The following is a 25,558-nucleotide window of genomic DNA, read 5'->3' as shown; positions in this document are numbered from 1 at the left end:
CTTAACTCTCAGGCATGGGAGGCAGGGTTCCTGGAGGTGGGACATTATGTATACTTTAAGGTGGCTCAATGGTTAAAAAAAAAAAATCTGCCTGCCAATGCAGGAGATGCAGATCCAGATTCAATTCTTGGGTTGGGAGGATCCCCTGGAGAAGGAAATGGCAATCCACTCCAGTATTCTTGCTTAGGAAATCCCTCAGACAGAGGAGACTGGCAGGCTGCAGTCCATGGAATCACGAAGAGTGGGACATGACTCAGCAACTAACAACATTCCTTTAGTGATGAGCTTGTAGCAAAAGCAATAGAATATAAAGGTTAAAGTTAAAAAAATAGATCCAATATGAAGTCAGATTTGTTCTTCCCTAGTACTACTTTAGTCTATAGTCAAGGCTATGGTTTTTCCTGTGGTCATGTATGGATGTGAGAGTTGGACTGTGAAGAAGGCTGAGCGCCAAAGAATTGATGCTTTTGAACCATGGTGTTGGAGAAGACTCTTGAGAGTCCCCTGGACTGCAAGGAGATCCAACCAGTCCATTCTGAAGGAGATCAGCCCTGGGATTTCTTTGGAAGGACTGATGCTAAAGCTGAAACTCCAGTACTTTGGCCACCTCATGCGAAGAGTTGACTCATTGGAAAAGACTCTGATGCTGGGAGGGATTGGGGGCAGGAGGAGAAGGGGATGACAGAGGATGAGATGGCTGGATGGCATCACCGACTCAATGGACGTGAGTCTGAGTGAACTCCGGGAGTTGGTGATGGACAGGGAGGCCTGGCGTGCTGCGATTCATGGGGTCACAAAGAGTTGGACATGACTGAGCGACTGAACTGAACTGAACTGAGTACTACTCCATCCTTGGGGAGGGGATTCTGTTGGTGGGTTCATAAGCCAGACAATATAGGCTTCTGACATTTGAGAACAAAGGAAAACAGAACTGACCTGAGCGAGGACTTTTCCAAAGGGACTGTGTCTGGTGAGAGACTGGATGGCAGGCCTCTCCATGACAGTGAGCTGCAGAGTGGTCCAAGAATACTCTTCTGTTCTTTGATCCCATTGTGAGCGCTATTTCAGGCAGATTAATGGGCAGATATCTACTCTGAGGTCTCAGGGCTGCCCAGCAGCAGCCCAGAGCTGGAGAGAGACTGCCCTCCTCAGCGTCCTGTGGCCACGCCCCCCGATACAGCAGGTCTGTGGTCAGCTGTCACGGTGGGTCAAGGCTTTGCTTGTGAAAACCTCCCCCGCCTGAAGGTTGGACGGAGAGCTTCTAGGGGACCCGGAATCCTCCATCAAATTGAGGCAGGCCCCCAGTGACTCCGAGAGAGAAGGGAGGATTCTCATGGGAAATGTTACGATGTTTTCTCGGAACTCAGTACAACTTCTAGAAGGATGAGCTAGACACAGGGACAGCAGCCAGGGCTGGAGCGGGGAATGGAAGCACTGTGTTTCGATGTCATTTGTTTTTGTTTTTGTTTTTTTGGGTTTTTTTTTTTCTGATGCAGCCACCTGGGGGTAGTGGGGGGTTGGGGGAACATTGGCATATTCAGTATGAGGTATCTGGGGTTCACTCACCGTCTTTTAAGGAGACAGCCCATTTAATATTCACAACTGCATAGATTATTGAAAAGATGGAAATGTGGGACATCAGCCCACTCTCTGTAAGAAAAACCTCTGCTGTGGCTTTGGAGTAAGCTGATTAATTTGTGCCAAGTCTCCCTTTGTCCCCCTGGGGGAGGCAGAGTCCTCGAGCATTTCCTGGTTTTGTTCCTATTCTGCACATTGGTTAGTTCTGAATAAGGATGTGGAGTACAGTGGGATACAGTCTAGATTTGTGTAATCCCCAAAGTTTTGGACTCTGAGACCTTTCTTCAGCTATGATGAAGAGCAGTGAGTTGTCACCACCTGCATATTAGGGTGGGGGAGGGGAGCTGCACACTAAATTTTCATTAAGTTTCAAACTCATAAGATCATTCCCATAACTTTCGCTTGTGGCTCTATGCACTTGTGCTTAGTTGCTGAGTCGTGTCCAACTCTTTGTGACTCCATGGACTGTAGCCCGCCAGGCTCCTCTGTCCATGGGATTCTCCAGGCAAGAATACTGGAGTGGGTTGCCGTGCCCTCCTCTAGGGGATCTTTCAAACCCAGGTCTCCCTCATTGCAGGTGGATTCTTTACCAGCTGAACCACTAGGGAAGCCCAAGAATATTGGAGTGGACAGCCTATTCCTTCTCCAGGGGATCTTTAAAACCCAGGTCTCCCTCATTGCAGGTGGATTCTTTACCAGCTGAGCCAGTAGGGAAGCCCAAGAATATTGGAGTGGACAGCCTATTCCTTCTCCAGGGATCTTCCCAACCCAGGAATTGAACCGGGGTCTCCTGCATTGCAGGTGGATTCTTTACCAACTGAGTTACCATATCATAGTGCAATTTTATACTTATGTAGTTGTATGATTCGGAGAAGGCAATGGCAAGCCACTCCAGTACTCTTGCCTAGAAAATCCCATGGATGGAGGAGCCCGGTAGGCTGCAGTCCAGGGAGTCGCAAAGAGTCGGACGCGACTGAGCGACTTCACTTTCACTTTTCACTTTCACACAATGGAGAAGGCAATGACAACCCACTCCATTGTTCTTGCCTGGAGAATCCCATGGATGGCAGAGCCTGGTGGGCTGCCGTCTCTGGGGTCGCACAGAGTCGGACACGACTGAAGCAACTTAGCAGCAGCAGCAGCAGTTGTATGATTAGTGTCTAGGTCTCCCATGATTATAAATATATATTTTTTCTACTTTGGCCACCACCCAACACAGTGCTTGACATGTAGTAACTGCTCAGTAAATATTTGTTGCATTAAAAAATGAATGAATCATAAAAAATATCCCTCAGGAGCATTGTAGTGATTTTCATGTAGTACATACTTCCTGCCAGGAGATGGCGATAAATACACAGTATTAGCAGGATGAAAGCTAAGAATTACATAATGCAACAAATTCGTTTTTTTCATCAGATGTGGATTTAACTTTATTTCTTCAGCTAATACTTGGTTAGGGCTTCCCAGGTGGCTCAGTGGTAAAGAATCCACCTGCCAATGAAGGAGATGCAAGAGATGTGGGGTCCATCCCTGGGTTGGGAAGATTACCTGGAGAAGGAAATGGCAACCCACTCCAGTATTCTTGCCTGGGAAATCCCATGGACACAGGAGCCTGGCGGGCTACTGTCCATGAGATCACAAAGACCTGAACACAACTGAGAGACTGAGCACACACACACAATACCTGATTAATAGAAACAGAAAGATGTAGCAGAAATGACCCGACAGATATGCATTCAAATCCTGCCTCTATCATAGCCAGCCAGGCACCATGAGCCAAGGCCTTGACATTTCAAGCTTGTCCACAGGAGTTTGTGATGGCAGAGTGTTCAGAGTACAATGCAGAGTTTATGATCAGACTGTTCCAGGCAGATCAGGCAGATACATTTTTTTCCCCTAACCTTCTACCTTGTTTGTTATACAGTAGTTGGTCCCTCAGCATCCATGGGAATTGGTTCTAGGGCTCAAATACCAAAATCCATAGATGCTCAGATTCCTTGTATAAACTGGCCTAGTACACTCAGCCCTCCACAGCTGGGGGTCCCAGAGAACCCAGGGACAGAGGGGCTACTTGGTGGTCCCACCTTCCGTTACTAGCTCTGAGTCCCCAGGTGTTGGAACCAAAGGGCTGTGGGCTCCACAGGGGCAAGGACAAAAGAGGGCTGTAGAGAAGACTGCCTCCGGGGCAGCCTCACCCCCAGCCCAAGGAGCCTGGGGCACTGGCCAGCTCAGACGCCCCCAGAATTAAGCCTAGGGCTCTGCTGGCCCGAACCTGGAGCAGACCCTGCTCCACCCCAAACCCTGCTCTTCACAAAGGAGCCTTCTCCTGGGTATCCTCAGGAGGACAGGCTGCCCCACTGATGCCAAACCCCAAAGGATGCCTCCGGGAAGCACACCACATGGCTTCTGGGGTCAGAAGAATTCCTGGCTGGGAGCCTGGATTCCCATCAAGCAGGCGTTATTAACTGGCCATTTGCAGCTGCTTCCCTGGCTTCCCAGGTGGCTCAGTGGTAAAGAATCTGCCTCCCAATGTAGGAGATGCAGATGTAGATTCAATCCCTGGTTTGGGAAGATCCCCTGGAGGAGGAAATGGCAACCCACTCCAGTATTCTTCCCTAGGAAATCCCATGGACAGAGGAGCCTGGTGGGCTACAGTCCATGGAGTCTCAAAGAGTCAGGCACAACCCAGTGACTAAATGTTGTTTAGTCAGACAAAACTAAACAATCTGTTTCTCAGATGAGGTGTTTTTTGTTTTTTTTTTTACTTTCCTTTTAATGGAAATACAAGATACACTAGATTTAAATATTTTGACCAAAAGTAGAGCTGTGTGTGTATACATGGGCATAAAAGAGACAATGGAAATTAATTGAAGGTTAGCTATATTAGATTATCTAATATAGTTTTTGAAAATTTTTACAACAAAACTTATTTCCTTTTAAACAAGTTGCTATGGGCTGACTCTGTGTGTCCCAAATTCCTATGTTGAAACTTCATACCCAAAATGATGGTATTAGGAGGGAAGTGCTTAGGTCATGAGGGTGGAACCTTCATGAATAGGATTGAAGAAAGTGAAAGTGTTGCTCAATTGTGGCCAATTCTTTGCAACTCCATGGACTGTAGCCCACCAGGCTCCTCTGTCCATGGAATTCTCCAGGCAAGAGTACTGGAGTGGATTGCCATTCCTTTCTCCAGGGGATCTTCCCAACCCAGGGATCAAACCCAGGTCTCCCACATTTTAGGCAGATTCTTTACCATTTGAGCTACCTAAGAAGCCCCATGAACAGGATTAGTGCTCTTATAAAAGAAACGTCATAGAGTGTCCTGGCACCTTCCAGAATGTGAGGACACAGCAGTCAGCAGAATGCAACCCAGAGGAAGGCCCTTACCAGTACCTGACCATGCTGGCATCTTGATCTTGAACATCTAGCCTTCAGAACTATGAGAAATAAATGTGTGTTGTTTACTAGCTACCCAATCCTTGGTAGTTTTTTATGGCAACCTAAGGGCTTCCTAGATAGCCCTAGTGGTAAAGAAGCTGCCTGGCAATACAGGAGACAAGAAACTCCGGTTTGAGCTGTGGGTTGTGAGGATCCCCTGGAGGAGGGCTTGGCAACCCACTCCAGTATTCTTGCCTGGAGAATTCTGTGGACAGAGGAGCCTGGTGGGCTGCAAAGAGTCGGACATGACTGAAGTGACTTAGTATGCACACACAAAGACACAAGTGAAATATATAAAACTATATATATATATATATATATATATATATATATATATATAAAATTTCAACTTCCAAGTTTTTTATTATATTAAAATATTTGGATTATTAATAACACAAAAATTATTTCTACATCAATATTTAATGCAGGAGTTGATGCAAAATACATTGAATTTAAAAATACCCTTCAAGCAATAATACTGTCCAGATACTTGTACTTCTCAGGCAGTGTTTTCCTCCGAGAGAAGTAGATATGAGCTCAAGACCCTGATTTCTTCCTACAGAAACTGAAGGGAGTATGGCTTCATTTTTTCTGTCATGCCCCATCCAGAGTTGAATTATTTCATCAAAAGAAGGATCATTCCCCTGATTCAAAAAACTTGAAGTACTCAGAAAATGATAAGATGAATTTTCTAAAGGAAACAACCACTCCAGATATCTGAGGGCTCTTCATCACACACTCCGTTCCTCCAGAGAAAACATGTTGGCTTTAAAAGTCAGTAAACAGACCTTCAGCAAGGCACATGCAACTTTTATAGCTCAAAATTTACCATCGATTTTTTTTTCTGAAGGCCTTCCAGATCTAAATTAATTTTTAATACACTGACCTAAGATGCCCAGCTATTTTCAGATAAAAATATCAGAAGGCCTTTAACTTAGAAGGATGCTGTGAGATGTAAAATGGGTAAAGCACTGCACCACCAGAAACCCACAGGGATGGAAAAAATTATACCCAGTGGACTCCTGACACTGGGTGCAGAAAGACTGATGGATAAAAGTCCCCAGGGAGATCTTGGAATCTACCAGGGGCTCAGTCTGCTCTGTTTTTAGGTTATTGTATTTCTCAGGTACAGGCTCTGCTCAAGACCCCTGAACACAGACGACACATTAGCAAACAGCACCCCCTTAGAGAGAGAGGAAGACCACCCAGGCAGAGGGCACATATGATACTTAGAATAAGAAATAAATATATTTGGTCTTAGTCCTTGGTTCCTGGTACAGAAGTTTCTAAGACTCTTGGAATCTCTGGAGTGATCAGTGTCCGCATGCATGTTCAGTCATGTTCAACTCTTTGCAGCCCCATGGACTGTAGCCTGCCAGGCTGCTCTGTCCATGGGATTTTCCTGGGAAGAATACTGGAGTGGGTTGCCATTTCCTTCTTTAGTGTCTATTGTATGTTAATAAGATGAGTGTATGTTAATAAGATGAGTGAGGCAGGATTGTTGAGGGGGCGGCTGGTCCCAGAAAGACAAGGGGCAGATTAGAGAACTGGAACTTCCAGCCCCAAGCCAGACCTCCAGTGGAGACAGGGTGTCTGGAGATTGAGTTCAATCATCAATGGCCAATGATTTGATCGATCATGCTTGCATAATGAAACTGCCATTAACTATGGGGTTCCAGGAACTTCAGGCTGATGAAAACATTCAAGGGCTGGGAGAGTGGGGCAACCCGTACTGGGAGCTCCATGCATCCCTTTTATTACTCTATGCATCTCCTCCATTGGATTGTATCCTTTATAACAAAGTGGTGAAGTGAAGTTGCTCAGTTGTGTCTGGCTCTTTGCGACTCCATGGACTATGCAGTCCATGGGATTCTCCAGACCAGAATACTGGAGTGGATAGCCTATCCCTTCTCCAGGAGATCTTCCCAACCCAGGGATCGAACCCAGGTCTCCCTCATTGGAGGCAGATTCTTTACCAGCTGAGCCATCAAGGAAGCCCAAGAATACTGGAGTGGGTAGCCTATCCCTTCTCCAGCAGATCTTCCTGACCCAGGAATCAAACTGGGGTCTCCTGCATTGCAGGACACCCCAGTAACTCCAGGCCATTAGGATCAGAAGTGAATTGACCTGTAGGACACCCAGCTGGGATACAGAAAATTGGTTGTTGTGAGGAGAAAAAAATAGAACAACCCCCCAACTCCTCCCCCACCATGTGGTGTTATAAGTGTTACAAATAATGAACAGTTCAGAATATAGGAGGCTCATAGTTACAGAATGAGTTGTTTGATTAGAAAAGAAGAGATGGTCAAGTTTTTATTTCCCAAGATTAATAAAATGATTGTTACTGTTTCATGCCACCAGGTTTAGGGGTAGCTTCTTACACAACAAGAGCAAGCACCTGATCAGATACTGGCGTCTGCAAGTTGAAACCAGATCTCCCCACCCCTGCCCCCAGGAATGCTTGTCTCATCCCTGGGCCTCCTGTATTCGCCCCTTACATGAAATGCTTGTCTTTTGTTTCTGGAGGGAGATTTCCTACCATTCAATGTGCAGTGTAGGGTCAGTGGGTAGCAGGGCTTAGCGGGTCCCAGGTCAGGACGTACAGTGAGAAAGGGGACGCAGTCAGAGAGGGCATGATGCCAGCCATCTGTGTGTGGCCAGCCTGACCCACTTAGCAAGTGGCAGCACCCACGCCAGAATATGAATGCCATGGCATCCTTAGGAATCTGCTTTGGACTTTGTTTTAGTGGAATTCTTCATCCAGAAACACGAATGCACCTTCTCTGGTTTAAAACAGCACGTGGTTTGTTTTTGTTCAGGGATGGGACGAGGTTTGCTTGCTAGTTTCCTGTGCTCCACCTGGAGAGAATGTCTTTTCCTTTTTTTTTTTTTTTTTTAATATTTTTATCAGAGTATAGTTGCTTTACAATGTTGTGTTAGTTTCTACTGTACAGCAAAGAGAATCAGCCCTACATATACTTACATACGTATATGGAGGATGTCCTTTAGCTTTGCTAGGGCAGAGGGTCAGGCATCAGAGCTCCCTGCTGTGTGTGGCAGGCCCAGATGTGTGTCCAAGCCCAGGGCCATGGCCACGGTCTCCGTGGTCTTCCCACTTTGGGGTCTGCACCCCCTCCTCCTCCTGCGTCCCTCTCCTGTCTCCTGCAGCACCCTGCTGGCTCTGAGAAGACACCTCTTTATGTCTCTCAGAAATAAGCCCAGTCATGTTCTATTTTTAGTGGGTCTTAAATGCCCCGCAAAAGAAAAGTTTCTAGAAAAAGGAGTTGGACGCTGGCCCAACACCCAGGGGGACCTTGGTGGGCTAGGGACCGGGAGCCACTGGCGGGAGGTCAGGGCCACCTTGCTCAGGCCCCACGGGCAGTGAGCCTGGATGATGACACCCGAAGAAATGTGGGAGTCCAGGTCATACTGCCCTGTGCAGGAGAGAAGTCAGCTGGCTGCCCCGTCCTAGACCTCGAGGGAGAATGACAAGAAAGGCCACAGAGGAGGAATTCTAGCAGCCCTGATCCAGGTCCCACCAACCTCAAAGCCCAGTGTCTCCAGCCTCACCCTCAGGCAAGAGCGAGGAGCCTGGGAGTGAGGACGCATGGGGAGACCGCTTCCTTGTGCCCGTCCTTAGCCTTGAGTGTTGGGCCAAACCCGGTCCACACGGGCAAGCCTGACCCCCTCGCCCCCTGGGAGGGCTGGGAGAGCCCCGGGCCAGCGTGTGGCACTGGGCTTTCACTTTGGGGCCTGCGATTCTTCCCCTCCTGACAGGTGACCTTGTGTGTTCTGCCCTGTAGTTCTTCCCATACGGGGATGCCTCCAAGTTTGCCCAGCACGCCTTCCGCACCTTCGACAAGAACGGGGATGGCACCATCGATTTCCGAGAGTTCATCTGCGCGCTGTCCATCACCTCCAGGGGCAGCTTTGAGCAGAAGCTGAACTGGGCTTTCAACATGTACGACCTGGACGGGGACGGCAAGATCACCCGAGTGGAGATGCTGGAGATCATCGAGGTGAGGCCCCCGGGTGTTCTCAGGGCCTGGGCTGCTGCAGGCAGAAACGCAGACCTTGGGAAGAGCCTCCCTGGGCACAGGCCTATGGCAGGTCCCCTGCTTCCCCACCAGGAGCCCTGGCAGGCCTTGAATCCTCTGTCCTGTCCCCTGCCTCCATGCTGGATAATGTCTCAGCTCCAAGCTGCTGGGTTCTGACTGTCAACCACATTTCAACCAGCCATGCTCTCACTGTGAGATCTTCCACCAACATAAGCCTAGAGGGTGAGAAGGATGGTATCAGGACCCAGCTTCTCTAGCCCTTGGCTTAGCTCCGCCCTGCTGGACGCCGCTGTCTTCTTCAAGCCAGCTTCCCCACGGTGGGCACAAGATGCTGCTCATGGTCCCCAGTTTCCCATCATTCCACGTAAACAAGCATCTTCCTCAGTTGCCTGTGCAAATGTCCCAGGACCCCCTGCCCACTGCTGCAACCTCAGTCTTCAACACCACTCCTTACACACTGAGTGTGAGATACCTGGGCCTTGGTTTTCCTGGAACACACAGCCTCACATCAGGGCCTTGATATCCTCTCCCTCTGCCCAGGACCGCCCCCCAGGTCCCCTCATTCCTCTCAGGGTTGCGCCTTCATCTCAACATCTTGGCAGGCCTTCCTCCCTGAACTCACATCCCCCTACCCCTGGGCCATCTAATCCCTTACCAACATTTTTTTTTTTTTTGGTCATAGATTTTATCACTGCCCTAAATTATCTGATACAATAGAACACAAGCTACGTGTACAGAGAGGGCCATACTCTCTCACTGCTGTATCCCTCCAGCCTAGAACAGTGCGGGAGCCTGCTGAGCACTCACCCGCTGATGAATGAGTCATGCCTCTTCACTCACTGTCTTAGCTTGTGTGTCCACCTCTGCGCTGACAAGGTGACCCAAAGAGGGAAGGCAGGACCAAGTGTCTCATCCTGGAGCTGGGGCAAGGCCATGCCCAGACCACAGGGCTGAGATTTGGGGTGGGGGGGAAGCAGAGGTGTAGATCCCCAAAGCAAAGCTAAGGGGTGATGGCGAGAAACAGTAGCCAAAACCCAAGTGACCCAGATGCCCTCTCTGCTATGCTGACTCTCCTCCCTCTGGGGCTGCTTCCCAGCTCAGTCAGCTCTGACCTCTGGAGCCCTGCCTTCCACTTACCCCACCTGCACCAGCATCTTTAGTCCCTTCTCTACCTTTAGTACCCACTTCCCTTCCCAAGTAAACTGGGAGACCCAGTAAGGTTCAGGCATGGAGTTGGCTATAGGGCATTGAGCACCAAACCATCAATGTCTTTATGAAAAAATGATAATGAACCTACCCTTCAAGACTGTGGTAATGATTAAGCACCTGGCACACTTTCTCTCAGGCTTCCCTGGTGACTCGGTGGTAAAGAATCTGCCCGCCCAGGCAGGAGACACAGGTTCAGTCCCAGGGTCGGGAAGATCTGCTGGAGAAGGAAACGGCAACCCACTCCAGTATTCTTGCCTGGGAAATCCCATGGACAGAGGAGCCTGGTGCGCTACAGTCCAGGGGATCACAAAGAGTTGGACACAACTGAGCGACTAAACAAGATTCCTGTCATGTAGGAAATGCTCAGTACATGGCAGTTCACTGTCAAGGCTCTGTCCCCCTTGGAAATATCCACCTCGACTCTCAGTTTCTTTCCTTCTAATCAGCCGTGCCCCTTCTTCATACTCCCTCTGCACGTGGCTCCCTATCTCCTTCTCCAGTAGTTTCTCCAGCTTCTAGCCCTCTGCACTTGCACCCTGGCACCCCTTCCTGCCTCCAGGTTCCTTTTTGCTGAGTCACCTTTTCAGAACCAAGGTATCAGTAACTGATACAGCCTTTACAGCATCTCTGTACTTCAGGAGCTGCTCATTCATTTGGTCAAAAGTCTTTATAGAGAGGTTCCTCCATGCCACGCACAGCTGTGCACACAGATCCGGCTATCCAGCTGACATCCATTCGCTTGCATGTCCCCTGCAGCCTCACTGTCCATCCAGGGCTGCTCACCCTTGAACACTCACCACTGGCCACTTCGGCCTCTACCATGCTTTCCACCTGGGCTTTTCACCTTTTCCTTCAGGGCTCTGGGCCCATCCAAATCTTCTTTACCCTTTAAGGTCTAGGTTATCTCGCCATCATCATAATCCAATTGTAGAACATTTTTATTCTCCCAATAGGATACCTTATGCCCATGGGTATCCCCAGATTTTGAAAACTACCCTTCTACTTTCTTTATGGATTTGTCTCACTGAACATTTATATAAATGGAATCTTACAATATACGTTTGGCCTTTTATATCTGGCACTTTTTTGGACATTTATCTATGTTGTAGCATCTGTCAGTATTTCATTCCTTTCTGTTGCTAAAATCATATTCAATTGTACAGATGCATCGTATTTTATTTATCTCTTTGCCAGTTGAGTATTTGTGCTGTTTCACTTCAGGGCTATTATTGAAAATGCTGCTATATGTTTACCTACAAGTCTTTGTGTAGATGAGCATTTTAAGGCACTTTCCTAAGAATGAAACTCGTTTCTACCTTTCATTTCCATTTTGAGAATTACATGTGTGCAGTTTAATGGAAAATGGAATCATCTTACTCTGTTCTTTCACTCATGAAGATAGTCCCTGACTCGCAGATCCCTCTCAGCTAACTTCTTTCAGGGCTTAATTTTACTGGTGCCCCTTGCTTGCTTTCTTGACAGATTGTAAGTCCCTTATCAGTTAGGATCAGATTACAGTCCATTTCATCTGGGACCACTTCATCTTTTCCTAGATCTCCAAGGAGTAGAGCTTGTTGATTACCATCTGACCTCAAACTCAGAAGTTTCCAAACTGAGCTCATCATTTTCGTCATTCTTGGTCTCACCACAACTCTTTTCACTCACTTCCTCCAGCCCGAAAAATTAGGAGTCATGAAATTCTTCTCTATCCCGTTAGTCATGAGACTCACACCGATTTGATTACACCACTCTCTTATTTAAAAGCGTTTAAGGAGTCCTTTGAAGTAAATTTAAATTCTTTACCCCATCCGAGGTGAACTTTATGATCTATTTCTTGTCTTCCCAAGGCTATCTACAAAATGGTGGGCACAGTGATCATGATGAAAATGAATGAGGATGGCCTCACGCCCGAGCAACGAGTAGACAAGATTTTCAGCAAGATGGATAAGAACAAAGATGACCAGATTACACTGGATGAATTCAAAGAAGCTGCCAAGAGCGACCCTTCCATTGTACTACTTCTGCAGTGCGACATTCAGAAATGAGCGGAGGTCAATGCTATGGACTGCACAAGAGTATCAATGTTCCATTCAGTCTGCAGCTATTAACACACACACACACACACACACACACACACAGATATTGCTTGGACTACCTATAAATGGACTTGCTTCTTGTGTTTGAAACACTTGTGTGCATGAGAATGTCATTTGCTAATGAATTTTAAAAAACATATATTCTAAAACAGACAACCTGCCACAATGTGATATGTGTAATATCATTTCATAAAAAACCTTCCTCCTCCAAAGCCTGGGCAGAAATGTGCTGCAAAGAGTTCTATGATTTCTTGTTCATGTTTTGCTAATGCTTGTGTCTCCTTGATTACATAATGTTAGTAGCACTGAGACCCCCATGGTAATGTAACTGAATTTTAAGCTGTGTCACCATTCTCCTGTAAAATAGTACTAGACAGACACACCGAGGAGATCTTGACTCCTCTGTATGGTCCACACACAAGAGCTTGTATTATCAGTGAATATAAATGTATGACATTTGCATGCCTTTTAGGTTTGCCTTAATTCTTACCTCATTTGCACCCTATCAACCTGGAAAGAGCTGTGTTGGAATTAATGCAGTATAAACCTTACAAACTCTGCTAAATGACTCATAAATATATCTATAATATGCATATACTCAAAGATATTATTTATTGAAAGTAAAAAAAAAGATGGATGTGTATTGATTTCTGCTTGAATTTTCAAAGGCTTCCAAAGAGGTGGCAATAGATGTCCCAAATAAATTTATAACATTTGACTTTTCCCCTCAGTTCTTATTTCATAATTTTAAATTGGAAACAGATGTTTCATGATCATCCAGGGTCGGTAGCAACAAACGTACTAAATTTCCCTTTGAACACACAACTTGGGAATTCAAAGACGTAGTGACAACCAACGGGGAAAAAGTGACTTCTCAATACTTCATCCTGGCCCTCAGAAGAGGGAAAATTAATATGGCATGTCAAGTTTAAATAAAACATAAAACTTGCTCATTCTCAAAAACTGCTCACTATATGACAATACATGCTATCTCAGTGTGACTGTGTGTTATGTTTTACACAACACACTGAGTGAGAAGCGTCCTGCTGGCAGAAAAGGGGCCTTCTGTCTTGCCAAATCATAAACGTACTCGTGGTTTTAAAGATGGAACAAAATCCTGACCGTTTTGAGCTTGAGGAAGGAAGGCAGAGATTCCATGAAGAGCCCTAGGGGCAGGTTTGCATTTTCAGAGCAAGCGTGGATGAGACCGGTTTCTTTCTCCAGGACCATCCAGTAGAACTTGCTGGGATGGTGGAAACTTCTGCACTGGTTGTGTGTGACTTTGGAGCACTTCAAGTTCAGCTAATATGACTGGCAAACTGAATTTTTCATTTTAATTAATTTGCATTTAATTTGCCCCATGTAGCAAGTTGTCATCGTATCAGACAGTACAGTGCTAAACTGTTCACTTTTTATGGACTGCCTTTTTTCCTAAATATTCGTCCCTTGTCTGTCTGAGGATCCTTAAGTGAGACCTGAGACCAGGACCTGACGATTCCATTCATCTATTCAGCAAGAAGATGGGAGTGAGCAAAACTCCCCACAAACTCTCAGGAGACCGGTGGTACCTGAAACCCTGCCAGACCACACTTCCGCCCCCAGAAAGAACAGTCCCAAGGGCTCATAGGACTTCCGGGTGCCCTTAACCCTGTACTTGGTGAGTCCAGAGTGGAGGCAGGAGAAGATGGGGTCATTCAGAGCCCCCAGTAGTCTCTCCTCTGATTGAGGGTGGTGTGGAGGTGGAGGGTCGAGGAACTGGGAAGACACCTTAGAAAGGCACTTGGTGAAATCAAGCTCGAGTTAACGAATTCTTAGCAAATTTTGACTGATCACCTATAACGCCCCCAACACCATTCTTCTAGGGAGAGACAGACAGTAACCACACACACTCCAATTGTAAGAACTCTGAAGAAAAGCACAAGAGGTGAAGACAGATGGAAAACGATGGGATGCAGCAGTGGTGTTTGCTCTAAGCTGGTTAGGTGACACTGATGTAAGACCCAAGCGACGGAAGTGAGCCACATGGGTATTTGGGGAAACAAACTCTCCAGGGTCTTCCTTGGTGGTCTAGCAGTTAAGACTCAACATTTCCACCATAGGGGCATGGGTTTGATCCCTGCTCAGGGAGCTAAGATCCCGCATGGAACTAAGATCCCCCATGCCCCTTGGTGCAGCCAAACAAACAAGAACAAGAACAAAACACACCCTCCAGCAGACTCGGTTCAGTTCGGTTCAGTCTCTCAGTCGTGTCTGACTCTTTGCGACCCCGTGGACTGCAGCACACCAGGCCTCCCTGTCCATCACCAACTCCTGGATTTTACTCAAACTCATGTCCATCAAGCCAGTGATGCCATCCAACCATCTCATTCTCTGTTGTCCCCTTCTCCTCCCACCCTCAATCTTTCCCACCATCAGGTTCTTTTCAAATGAGTGAGTTCTTCGCATCAGGGGGCCAAAGGACTGGAGTTTCAGCCTTAGCATCAGTCCTTCCAATGAATATTCAGGACTGATTTCCTTAAGGATTGACTGGTTAGATCTTCTTGCAGTCCGAGGGACTCTCAAGAGTCTTCTCCAACACCACAGTTCAAAAGCATCAATTCTTCAGCACTCAGCTTTCTTTAAAGTCCAACTCTCACATCCATATGTGACTACAAGAAAAACCATAGCTTTGTCTAGACGGACCTTTGTTGGCAAAGTAATGTCTCTGCTTTTTAATATGCTGTCTAGGTTGGTCATAACTTTTCTTCCAAGGAGCAAGTGTCTTTTAATTTCATGGCTGCAGTCACCATCTGCAGTGATTTTGGAGCCCAAAAGAATAAAGTCTGCCACTGTTTCCACTGTTTCCCCATCTATTTGCCATGAAATGATGGGACCAGATGCCATGATCTTATTTTCCCAGCAGACTCACTGGGAAATAAATAAAATGTAGAAATTGGGCCAGCAAATGAACATCTTATTTGTTTTAGTCCTCACTGCTGTACTAGAGTAGACTGTTGCAGAGGGCTGAGAGCAGTCTGGCAGTATTGGTTAGAATAAGTGCACATATGCCCTCTGACCCAGCATCCCCACTCCTGGGTATGTTGCCCAAGATGCTTTCACAGGGGTCTGTATGGGGACTTTTCCCAGCATGTCTATGACAACTCTGTTTCTGGTGTGGGGACTGGAGGCGACTAGTGGTTCGTGACTAGAAGACTAGGTAAGTAAGATGTGGTGCATTCACCCTATGGCCTACTTACCTTCAGCTGGGAGCCGACGCCCACACATGGGTTTTAACAATGCTGAAAGGGAGAAAGAGCAACAGTGAAACCTGTTGCACAGTATAATACATACAAATGAAGCATGCATTCTCACAAAAGAACACTAAAGACACATAAAATAAAAGGAAATATCACATTAGAGTTGAGGGGTGTACCACAACATTTTATCCTCTCCAAGTGGTGATGGCTTAAAATAGAAATCATCATCTTAATATTCCTCACAGCTACTGTGGGTCGGGAATTTGAGAAGGTTCACCTGAATGTTTCTGGTTGGGGGTTGCTCATGCAGTTGCAGTCACATGATAGTTTGAGCTGAAACAGGTCCCTGGAGCAGCCTGGAGTGGAGAGGGCATCTCTCCCCTTCCAACCTCAGAGCATCTCCACACAGGCTAGTTTGTGCTTCCTCACAGCATGGTGACCTCACAGCAGCCATAGTACTTACCTGGTGGGTCAGATCTCCACCACAGGCATTCCTGCAAAGAAACTGGAAGTTTCATAGTCTTTTCTGCTGCTGCGTAGTCGCTTCAGTCGTGTCCGACTCTGTGTGACCCCATAGACGGCAGCCCACTAGGCTCCCCTGTCCCTGGGATTCTCCAGGCAAGAACACTGGAGTCTTTTCTGACCTAGCCTCAATTGTCATGAAGTAGCACTTCCATGGCATTCCACTGATTACAGGAAAGTCACAAACCTAGCCCATAATCAAGAGGGAAATTAGATTCCATGTCTTTCTTAATGGGTTTTTAAAAGTTTCTAGAAGAACAGGAGCAATGTTGTTGCCACCCGTTTTGGAAAACCATTGGCCACAGTCTGCCCTGTAGCCACGATCCATCTCTTCCACCTTCAAAATGCATTCACCTGCTCCCAAGTAACGACAAAAGTCTCATCCCCTTACAACTTCAGGGTTGGGCTTGAAGCCCCAGATCTCATCATCTAAAGGCTCCTCAGTGTTGGTTCATCAGATGTAGCACATTGAGATCATTCTTTTAAATCCAAAGGCCTGTGGACAACCAATAGGTAATTATCGCCCCCTTTCCCACCTGCCTTACACAACATAGAATGTTGGGATGGGGAAGCATAGTCAAAGCTATGGTTTTTCCAGTGGTCATGTATACATGAGAGAGTTGGACTTTAAAGAAAGCTGAGTGCTGAAGAATTGATGCATTTGAACTGTTGTGTTGGAGAAGACTCTTGAAAGTCCCTTGGACTGCAAGGAGATCCAACCAGTCCACCCTAAAGGAAATCAGTCCTGAATATTCTTTGGAAGGACTGATGCTGAAGCTGAAACTCCAATCCTTTGGCCACCTGATGGGAAGAACTGACTTATTTGAAAAGACCCTTATGCTGGGAAAGATTGAGGGCAGGAGGAGAAGGGAACAACAGAGGATGAGATGGTTGGATGGCATCACCAACTCAATGGACATGAGTTTGAGTAAGCTCTGAGAGTTGGTGATGGATAGGGAAGCCTTTCGTGTTGTAGTCCATGGGGTCATAAAGAGTCGGACACGACTGAGCAACTGAACTGAACTGAAGCAAAACTACAGTAGAGACACACTTTGAGAAAAGGGGAAACTGGAAAGCTTGAGGTAGTCTCTGGTCCATAGCAGTTCTGACATCCAGCTAGGGACATCTTGTAAATTCCTTGATTAAGGCTCAGTCCTACTTTCTGCTGGTTGTTCTCCGTGGCTTTTGGCTCTGCCTTTTGTGTTCTTGTTTCTACCTTCTGAGTTAGCCTTCCTTTTTCATAAAAAAGTAGCCTGTTTATAGCTGAGTGGTTTCTCTGCTTACTGCCTGCCCATAAGGTTTCAGGAGTACAAAAACTTGTTTTCATTTTTGTACTGTCTCTTTCAGTCTAAGCTGATACAATTCTTTAAAGAAAAATCTTATAGTTTTTTTATGGATCAGTTTACAAAGTCCTATGAGAGGGGACTGGAATGCAAAAGTAGGAAGTCAAGAGATACCTGGAGTAACAGGCAAATTTGGCCTTGGAGTACAAAACAAAGCAGGTCAAAGGTTAACAGTTTTGCCAAGAGAACACACTGGTCATAGCAAACACCCACTTCCAACAACACAAGAGAAGACTCTACACATGGACATCACCTGATGGTTAATACCGAAATCAGATTGATTATATTCTTTTCAGCCAAAGATGGAAAAGGTCTATACAGTCAGCAAAAACAAGACTGGAAGCTGACTGTCGCTCAGATCATGAACTCCTTATTGCCAAATTCAGACTTAAATTGAAGAAAGCAGGGAAGAGCACTAGACCATTCAGTGTGACCTAAATCAAATCCCTTATGATTATACAGTGGAAGTGAGAAATAGATTTAAGGGCCTAGATCTGATAGAGTGCCTGAAGAACTATGGGCAGAGGTTTGTAACATTGTACAAGAGGCAGTGATCAAGACCATCCCCAAGAAAAAGAAATGCAAAAAGGCAAAATGGTTGTCTGACGAGGCCTTACAAATAGCTGTGAAAAGAAGAGAAGCTAAAGGCAAAGGAGAAAAGGAAAGATATGCCCATTTGAATGCAGAGTTCCAAAGAATAGTAAGGAGATATAAGAAAGCCTTCCTCAGTGATCAGTTCAAAGCAATAGAAGAAAACAACAGAATGGGAAAGACTAGAGATCTCTTCAAGAAAATTAGAGATACCAAGGGAACATTTCATGCAAAAATGAGCACAATAAAGGACAGAAATGGTATGGACCTAACAGAAGCAGAAGATATTAAGAAGAGGTGGCAAGAATACACAGAAGAACTGTACAAAAAACATCTTCATAACCCAGATAACCACGATGGTGTGATCAGTCAGCTAGAGCCAGACATCCTGGAATGGGAAGTCAAGTGGGCCTTAGGAAGCATTACTACGAACAAAGCTAGTGAAGGCGATAGAATTCCAGTTGAGCTATTTCAAATCCTAAAAGATGATGCTGTGAAAGTACTGCAGTCAATATACCAGCAAATCTGGAAAACTCAGCAGAGGCCACAGGACTGGAAAAGGTCAGCTTTCATTACAATCCCAAAGAAAGGCAATGCCAAAGAATGTTCAAACTACTGCACAATTGTACTCATCTCACACACTAGCAAAGTAATGCTCAAAATTCTCCAAGCCAGGCTTCAACAGTACATGAACCATCAATTTCCAGATGTTCAAGCTGGATTTAGAAAAGGGAGAAAAACCAGAGATCAAATTGCCAACATCTGCTGGATCATGGGGAAAGAAAGAGAGTTCCAGAAAAAACATCTACTTTTGCTTTATTGACTACTCCATTTGACTGTGTGGATCACAATAAACTGAAAAATTCTTAAAGAGATGGGAATACCAGACTGACCTGCCTCCTAAGAAATCTGTATGCAGGTCAAGAAGCAACAGTTAGAACTGGACATGGAACAAAAGACTGGTTCCAAATAGGGGAAAGAGTATGTAAAAGGCTGTATACTGTCACTCTGCTTATTTAACTTATATGCAGAGTACATCGTGTGATATGCCAGGTGGGATGAATCACAAGGTGGAATCAAGATTGCCGGGAGAAATATCAATAACCTCAGATATGCAGCTGACACCACCCTTATGGCAGAAAGCAAGGAAGAACTAAAGAGCCTCTTGATGAAAGTGAAAGAGGAGAGTGAAAAATTTGGCTTAAAACTCAACATTCAGAAAACTAAGATCATGGCATCCAGTCCCATCACTTCATGGCAAATAGATGGGGAAACAATGGAAACAGTGACTTTATTTTTGGGGGCTCCAAAATCACTGCAGATGGAGACTGCAGCCATGAAATTAAAAGACACTTTCTCCTTGGCAAAGTTATGACCAACCTAGACAGCATATTAAAAAGCAGAGACATTACTTTGCCAACAAAGGTCCGTCTAGTCAAAGCTATGGTTTTTCCAGTAGTCATGTATGGATGTCAGAGTTGGGCTATAAAGAAAGCTGAGCACCGAAGAATGGATGCTTTTGAACTGTGGTGTTGGAGAAGACTCTTGAGAGCCCCTTGGACTGCAAGGAGATCCAACCAGTCCATCCTAAAGGAGATCAGTCCTGAATATTCACTGGAAGGACTGATGCTGAAGCTGAAACTCCAATACTTTGGCCATCTGATTCAAAGAACCAACTCATTTAAAAGACCCTGATGCTGGGAAAGATAGAAGGTGGGAGGAGAAGGGGATGACAGAGGATGACATCACCGATGCAATGGACAGGAATTTGAGTAGGCTTCGGGAGCTGGTGATGGACATGGAAGCCTGGTGTGCTGGAGTCCATGGGGTCGTAGAGTTGGATACGACTAAGTGACTGAACTGAACTTATAAAACCCATGCTATTAGCAAGGGTCCATTGTGTGATTGCTTGGGAACAACACCCCTGATATTCTTAACTATGGTTTAATGAAGAGCACCCAAAAGTCAAACCCTCAGAAAAAGGGGTCTTTTATCTGTCTGAAAAGGTCTAAAAGCCCTGCCTTAAGTCTTTCTGAGGTCCTAAGCAAGGGTCTTACAGTGTTCTACCCTGGATTTTATTTTGCACGGAAGCCTCTCCATAGTGTAAAAATTAGTTGTCATCTGGGAGAGGGTGGAAATAAAAACTAGTCCTGGCTCCTTATATGTAACTGCTGACCTTTTAGTTCATCTCTCCTCTCTCATGTTTTGTCATAGGCAGCAAGAAACCAGAAGTAACTTTTCACATTCTACCTACACGTCTCTTCAGCTAGATCACCAGTGGATTAGGTACATTTCCTACTTTCCATGTTATTAGTACCACGGCATCAGCTATGCCAACTTTCCATCAGTACATAACAAGGGTCCCCTTTTCACTCCTGCTTCCAATGGCATTTCCCTCTTTTAGCTCTCACCAAGAGCATCCTTGAAATGCTTTATTTTCTAACACTCTCCCCAAGGCCCTTTTAAGCTTCCATGAGCATCTTCCTCTAGGTCCTTTCAATTTATGTGCTTGTGAATCTAAACTTCAAGGTCCTTCCAACCAGTGCCATATGGTTTAAATTCATTTTTATTTGGTTTTTCCTTTTCTCAGATGCCAAAATCTGTTTGTTACTAATACTATGTGACAAATCCCCCCAAAACTTAATGGCTTGAAACAATAACTACTGTATTATCTCCCATGGTTGTTTGGCCAGGGTGTCAGGAAGGACTCCGTTGGGCAGTTCTGGCTTGGAGATCTCATGCAGATGGACAGAGACGGGGGGTTTGGTGGCGTTGGAGCAGCTGAGGGTGGCTGGGCACTTCTCTTCATGTAGTTCCAGGGCTTCTCCAAGTGGTTTTCCAACACAGGCTAGTCTCGTTCAGGCTGCCTCATGGAGTGGCAGCCTCAGGGAAGTCAGACTGCTTCCATGGAGGCACAGTGATCTGGCATGAATGTTCTAGAGACCAAGGTGGGACTTCTCTTTCTTTTCATTGCGTTTTCTGACTGAGCCACCGAAGTCAACACATTTTTACATACTGTCATTCTAGTGGTTATAAGTGACATACAAATCTGTAAGAAGGGAATTAGACTCTACAAAGCAAGGTTTTGGAAGATGACGGAAGGGATCTCTTGTGTGGTCATCTTTAAAAAATATAATCTACCTCAGGGAATGAAGAAAGGAGGTAAAAGGAAATAAGTATTGCATGGACCAGAGCTGAAGGTGAGCCATGACAATTTCTGGAATCAAGTTCCATTTAAGCACGTGTGTGTGCACGCGCGCACACACACACACACACTCAGTGACAAGGATGCTCAGGAACCTGTGTCCCTCACAGAACAATCACACACACAGCCCTCAGTGACAAGGATGCTCAGGAACCTGTGTCCCTCCCAGTGTGTGTGCGTGCGTGTGCGCACACACACACACACACAGAACTCAGTGACAAGGATGCTCAGGAACCTGTGCCCCTCCCAGCCTCAGTGGTCCCTTGAGAAAGGAGAAGTTATGGGCATCCTCTCATCATTCAGTGGCCTACGTTCTCTGTTTCAGCTTACACTCAGCTATTTTGATTACCCCGTCAACTGGCTCTTTAACTCCTGCTGTCCTGAAAAGAAAATGCTTCCAAATGTCTTACTTTTATGCTAACTTGAACTCTTTCATTAGTTTGAAATACTAAGTTTACATATTTTCTCTTGTATTACTTCATTTTTCTTGAATAGCTATAAAACTATTTCTAAAAAGGACTCATATTGTTTTAAGGCTTCATCTTCCCTGTAGTTCCTTCCTTCAGGATCACAGTCTCTAGATGAATAATATGAACAACTTTCTTAAAGAAGCCAGATGATTAAAAAAAAGAAAAAAAAAGAAGCCAGATGATTATTTCCTCTACACTGTCAGAAACCATGTCAGGAAGTAAAACACACGCTTCAGCAGACGTCTTCAGAGAGCCTTACCTCACCGGATGTGTAGGGGTTTAGTGAGAAAATGATAGTCAATTAGCTTTTAAATAAAATGACACAGTTCCCATAGGGCCTTTTGTGTAAGCAATTCAGTTTCCCAAATATCTTGGGCATGCAATTTGGGTTCTTCCCAGCATTTTGCAGCAAAATATAGATCTCTAGACTCTTACCTTATGCTATCATTTCCCAAGTTCTTACATTTATCAACGTACAGTAACCCATCAAATACCCAATTAACTAAATGACTGTCTCAAACGCCACTGCCTGCTCAAATCAGAGCCAGTCTACATCTCCCCACCAGCTGTCCATTTTTCTCCCCCTACTCCACATCTTCCCTAGCTCTATGAATGACTCCATCACTCATCCAGGTTTTTAGATCCCAGACTCCCAGCCAATGATCCTTGGTTCTTCTCACAACTCTACACTACAGCTGACCCTTGAACAGTACAGATTTGAACTGTGTGGGCCCACTTATCGGTGGATCTTTTCAATAGTAAATACTGAAAGGAAATGGCAGCCCACTCGTGTTCTTGCATGGGAAATCCCATGGACAGAGGAGCCTGGTGGGCTACAGTCCACGACGATGCAGTTGTACACAACTCAGTGACTAAACAACAGTGCTTTCCAAACCATGATGCCAGGGGTAGAAATGTGTATGTGGAGGGCTGATGATAAACTACGATTTTTGACTGCCTTTAACTGCCGTGTTAAGTGAAGTCAAGTGGGCCTTAGAAAGCATCACTATGAACAAAGCTAGTGGAGGTGACGGAATTCCAGTTGAGCTATTTCAAATCCTGAAAGATGATGCTGTGAAAGTGCTGCACCCAACATGCCAGCAAATTTGGAAAACTCAGCAGTGGCCCCAGGATTGGAAAAGGTCAGTTTTCATTCCAATCCCAAAGAAAGGCAATGCCAAAGAATGCTCAAACTACTGCACAATTGCACTCATCTCACACGCTAGTAAAGTAATGCTCAAAATTCTCCAAGCCAGGCTTCAGCAATACGTGAACGGTGAACTTCCAGATGTTCAAGCTGGTTTTAGAAAAGGCAGAGGAATCAAAGATCAAATTGCCAACATCCGCTGGATCAAAAAAGCAAGAGTTCCAGAAAAACATCTATTTCTGCTTTATTGACTATGCCAAAGACTTTGACTGTGTGGATCACAATAAACTGTGGAAAATTCTGAAAGAGATGGGAATACCAGACCACCTGACCTGCCTCTTGAGAAACCTATATGCAGGTCAGGAAGCAACAGTTAGAACTGGACATGGAACAACAGACTGGTTCCAAATAGGAAAAGGAGTACATCAAGGCTGTATATTGTCACCCTGCTTATTTAACTTCTATGCAGAGTACATCATGAGAAACGCTGGGCTGGAGGAAGTACAAGCTGGAATCAAGATTGCCGGGATAAATATCAATAACCTCAGATATGTAGATGACACCACCCTTATGGCAGAAAGTGAAGAGGAACTAAAGAGCCTCTTGATGAAAATGAAAGAGGAGAGTGAAAAAGTTGGCTTAAAGCTCAACATTCAGAAAATGAAGATCATGGCATCTGGTCCCATCACTTGATGGGAAATAGATGGGGAAACAGTGGAAACAGTGTCAGACTTTATTTTTCTGGGCTCCAAAATCACTGCAGATGGTGACTGCAGCCATGAAATTAAGACACTTACTCCTTGGAAGGAAAGTTATGACCTAGAACCTAGATGGCATATTCAAAAGCAGAGACATTACCAACCAAGGTCCATCCAGTCAAGGCTATGGTTTTTCCTGTGGTCATGTATGGATGCGAGAGTTGGACTGTGAAGAAAGCTGAGCTCTGAAGAATTGATGCTTTTGAACTGTGGTGTTGGAGAAGACTCTTGAGAGTCCCTTGGACTGCAAGGAGATCCAACCAGTCCATTCTAAAGAAGATAGCTCTGGGTGTTTTTTGGAAGGGCTGATGCTGAAGCTGAAACTCCAGTACTTTGGCCACCTCATGCGAAGAGTTGACTCATTGGAAAAGACTCTGATGCTGGGAGGGATTGGGGGCAGGGGGAGAAGGGGACGACAGAGGATGAGATGGCTGGATGGCATCACTGACTCGATGGACGTTGAGTCTGAGTGAACTCCGGGAGTTGGTGATGGACAGAGAGGCCTGGCGTGCTGCAATTGATGGGGTCACAGAGAGTTGGACACGACTGAGCGACTGAACTGAACTCCCGCATTGTTCAAGGGTCAACAGTATTCTCATGAGCAAGTCCCACTGCCTCTGAACTTCAAATCCGAATGCTTCTATCCTCATTATCTGGTCCAAGTCACCCCTGTGACCTCTCACCTGGATCATGGCAGAAGCCTCCAGATTGTTTGCTCTTTCCATGTTGGCCCAAACTCCTAACTCCTTCTAACTCCTGTCATAGGTGGAGAGATTCTTTGAAAATGATCTCCAGACTAGGTCTGAAAACCTGCCCAGGACCTCAAACCATATTACTTGTCTGCCTATGAACTTCATTCCTTACACTCACCAAGTTCTGGCCTTGAGATCTTGAAACGTGAAGTTCATTCTCGCACTAAGTAAGGCCTTTGCACTCATCTTCGCCTCGAAGTGTCAACCCTACATCCATCTTTCCATGGCTCTTCTCTTACTTCAGACCTCTGCTTAAATATCAGCTTCTGCCAAGTCTTTTCCTAACACTCCATCCAAAACACCTCTCCTCTCCGTCTTAACTCCTTACCCTATTATTATTCATAGCAATGACCATACCCTGAAATAACATGTGGTACTGTTTCTCTAGCTAGACTTTAAGCTCCATGAAGGTAGATTTTGTATTACAGTAGGATTACCAGTGCTTAAAATAGTCCCTAGCACATGGTATTGATATTATATAAAATTAAGAAAATTTCATTTGCCAACTCAAAGAAACAAGTAATTTATATTCACTCTTTAAAGAACAAAACTCCTTAAAGATAATAACAAAAAAATATTTTGATATACCTTCAAGCCCACAGGTACTTAGTTCAAAATCATGAAATATCAGTAACTTTTAGAGCTACAAGTTTCAAACCTATTCTGAAAATCTGAGTGATGCAAAGTACAGGCCTCTATGTAGATGAATAAAGTAAAAAATCTAACCAGATAACTATTGACTCAGGACATAATTTGTACCACATGTAATTCGTATTCAGGAAATTTTCTAATCAGGCACTCTGGATCACTTGATGTTCATCACAGTCAGCAACAATTCTGATCCAGGTTTTGAGTTACAGGCAATACTTTCTTAGGCAGAACTCCAAATAAAAATTTAGATCTCCATATAAAACATGTAGATCTCCACATAAAACAGCCTAGACATTTTGAAGACATGCAAAAAGGCATCAGGTGATGGGAAGAAGGGAGAAGGGAAAATACTTAAGAATGTGATCCCTGAATCTCTAGGATTGATCATCAGTATGAGAAACACTATTACTTACATCTTGGTTTACTTGAGAATGATTTTAATCATAGCTCAGTTGGTAAAGAATCCACCTGCAATGCAGGAGACTGCAGTTCAATTCCTGGGTT

General features: G+C 45.2%; 1 protein-coding gene across 1 annotated transcript in view; it reads left to right on the top strand.

Moving 5' to 3' along the window:
• Window positions 1-13,097, top strand: part of VSNL1 (visinin like 1) — a 120,648-nt gene extending 107,551 nt beyond the window's left edge. Inside the window, 2 exon segments of the mRNA NM_174490.3 lie at window positions 8,820-9,035; window positions 12,131-13,097. Of these exon segments, the coding sequence (NP_776915.1) occupies window positions 8,820-9,035; window positions 12,131-12,328 (414 nt within the window). The 3' untranslated portion in view covers window positions 12,329-13,097.
• The last annotated feature ends 12,461 nt before the right edge of the window (window positions 13,098-25,558 follow it).

The sequence above is a fragment of the Bos taurus genome, chromosome 11 (assembly GCF_002263795.3).
Source record: "Bos taurus isolate L1 Dominette 01449 registration number 42190680 breed Hereford chromosome 11, ARS-UCD2.0, whole genome shotgun sequence".
In the NCBI taxonomy this organism is placed as follows: Eukaryota; Metazoa; Chordata; class Mammalia; order Artiodactyla; family Bovidae; genus Bos; species Bos taurus.
The sequence above is the reverse complement of the archived record's forward strand: the minus strand, read 5'-3'. Positions and strand labels throughout refer to the sequence as shown.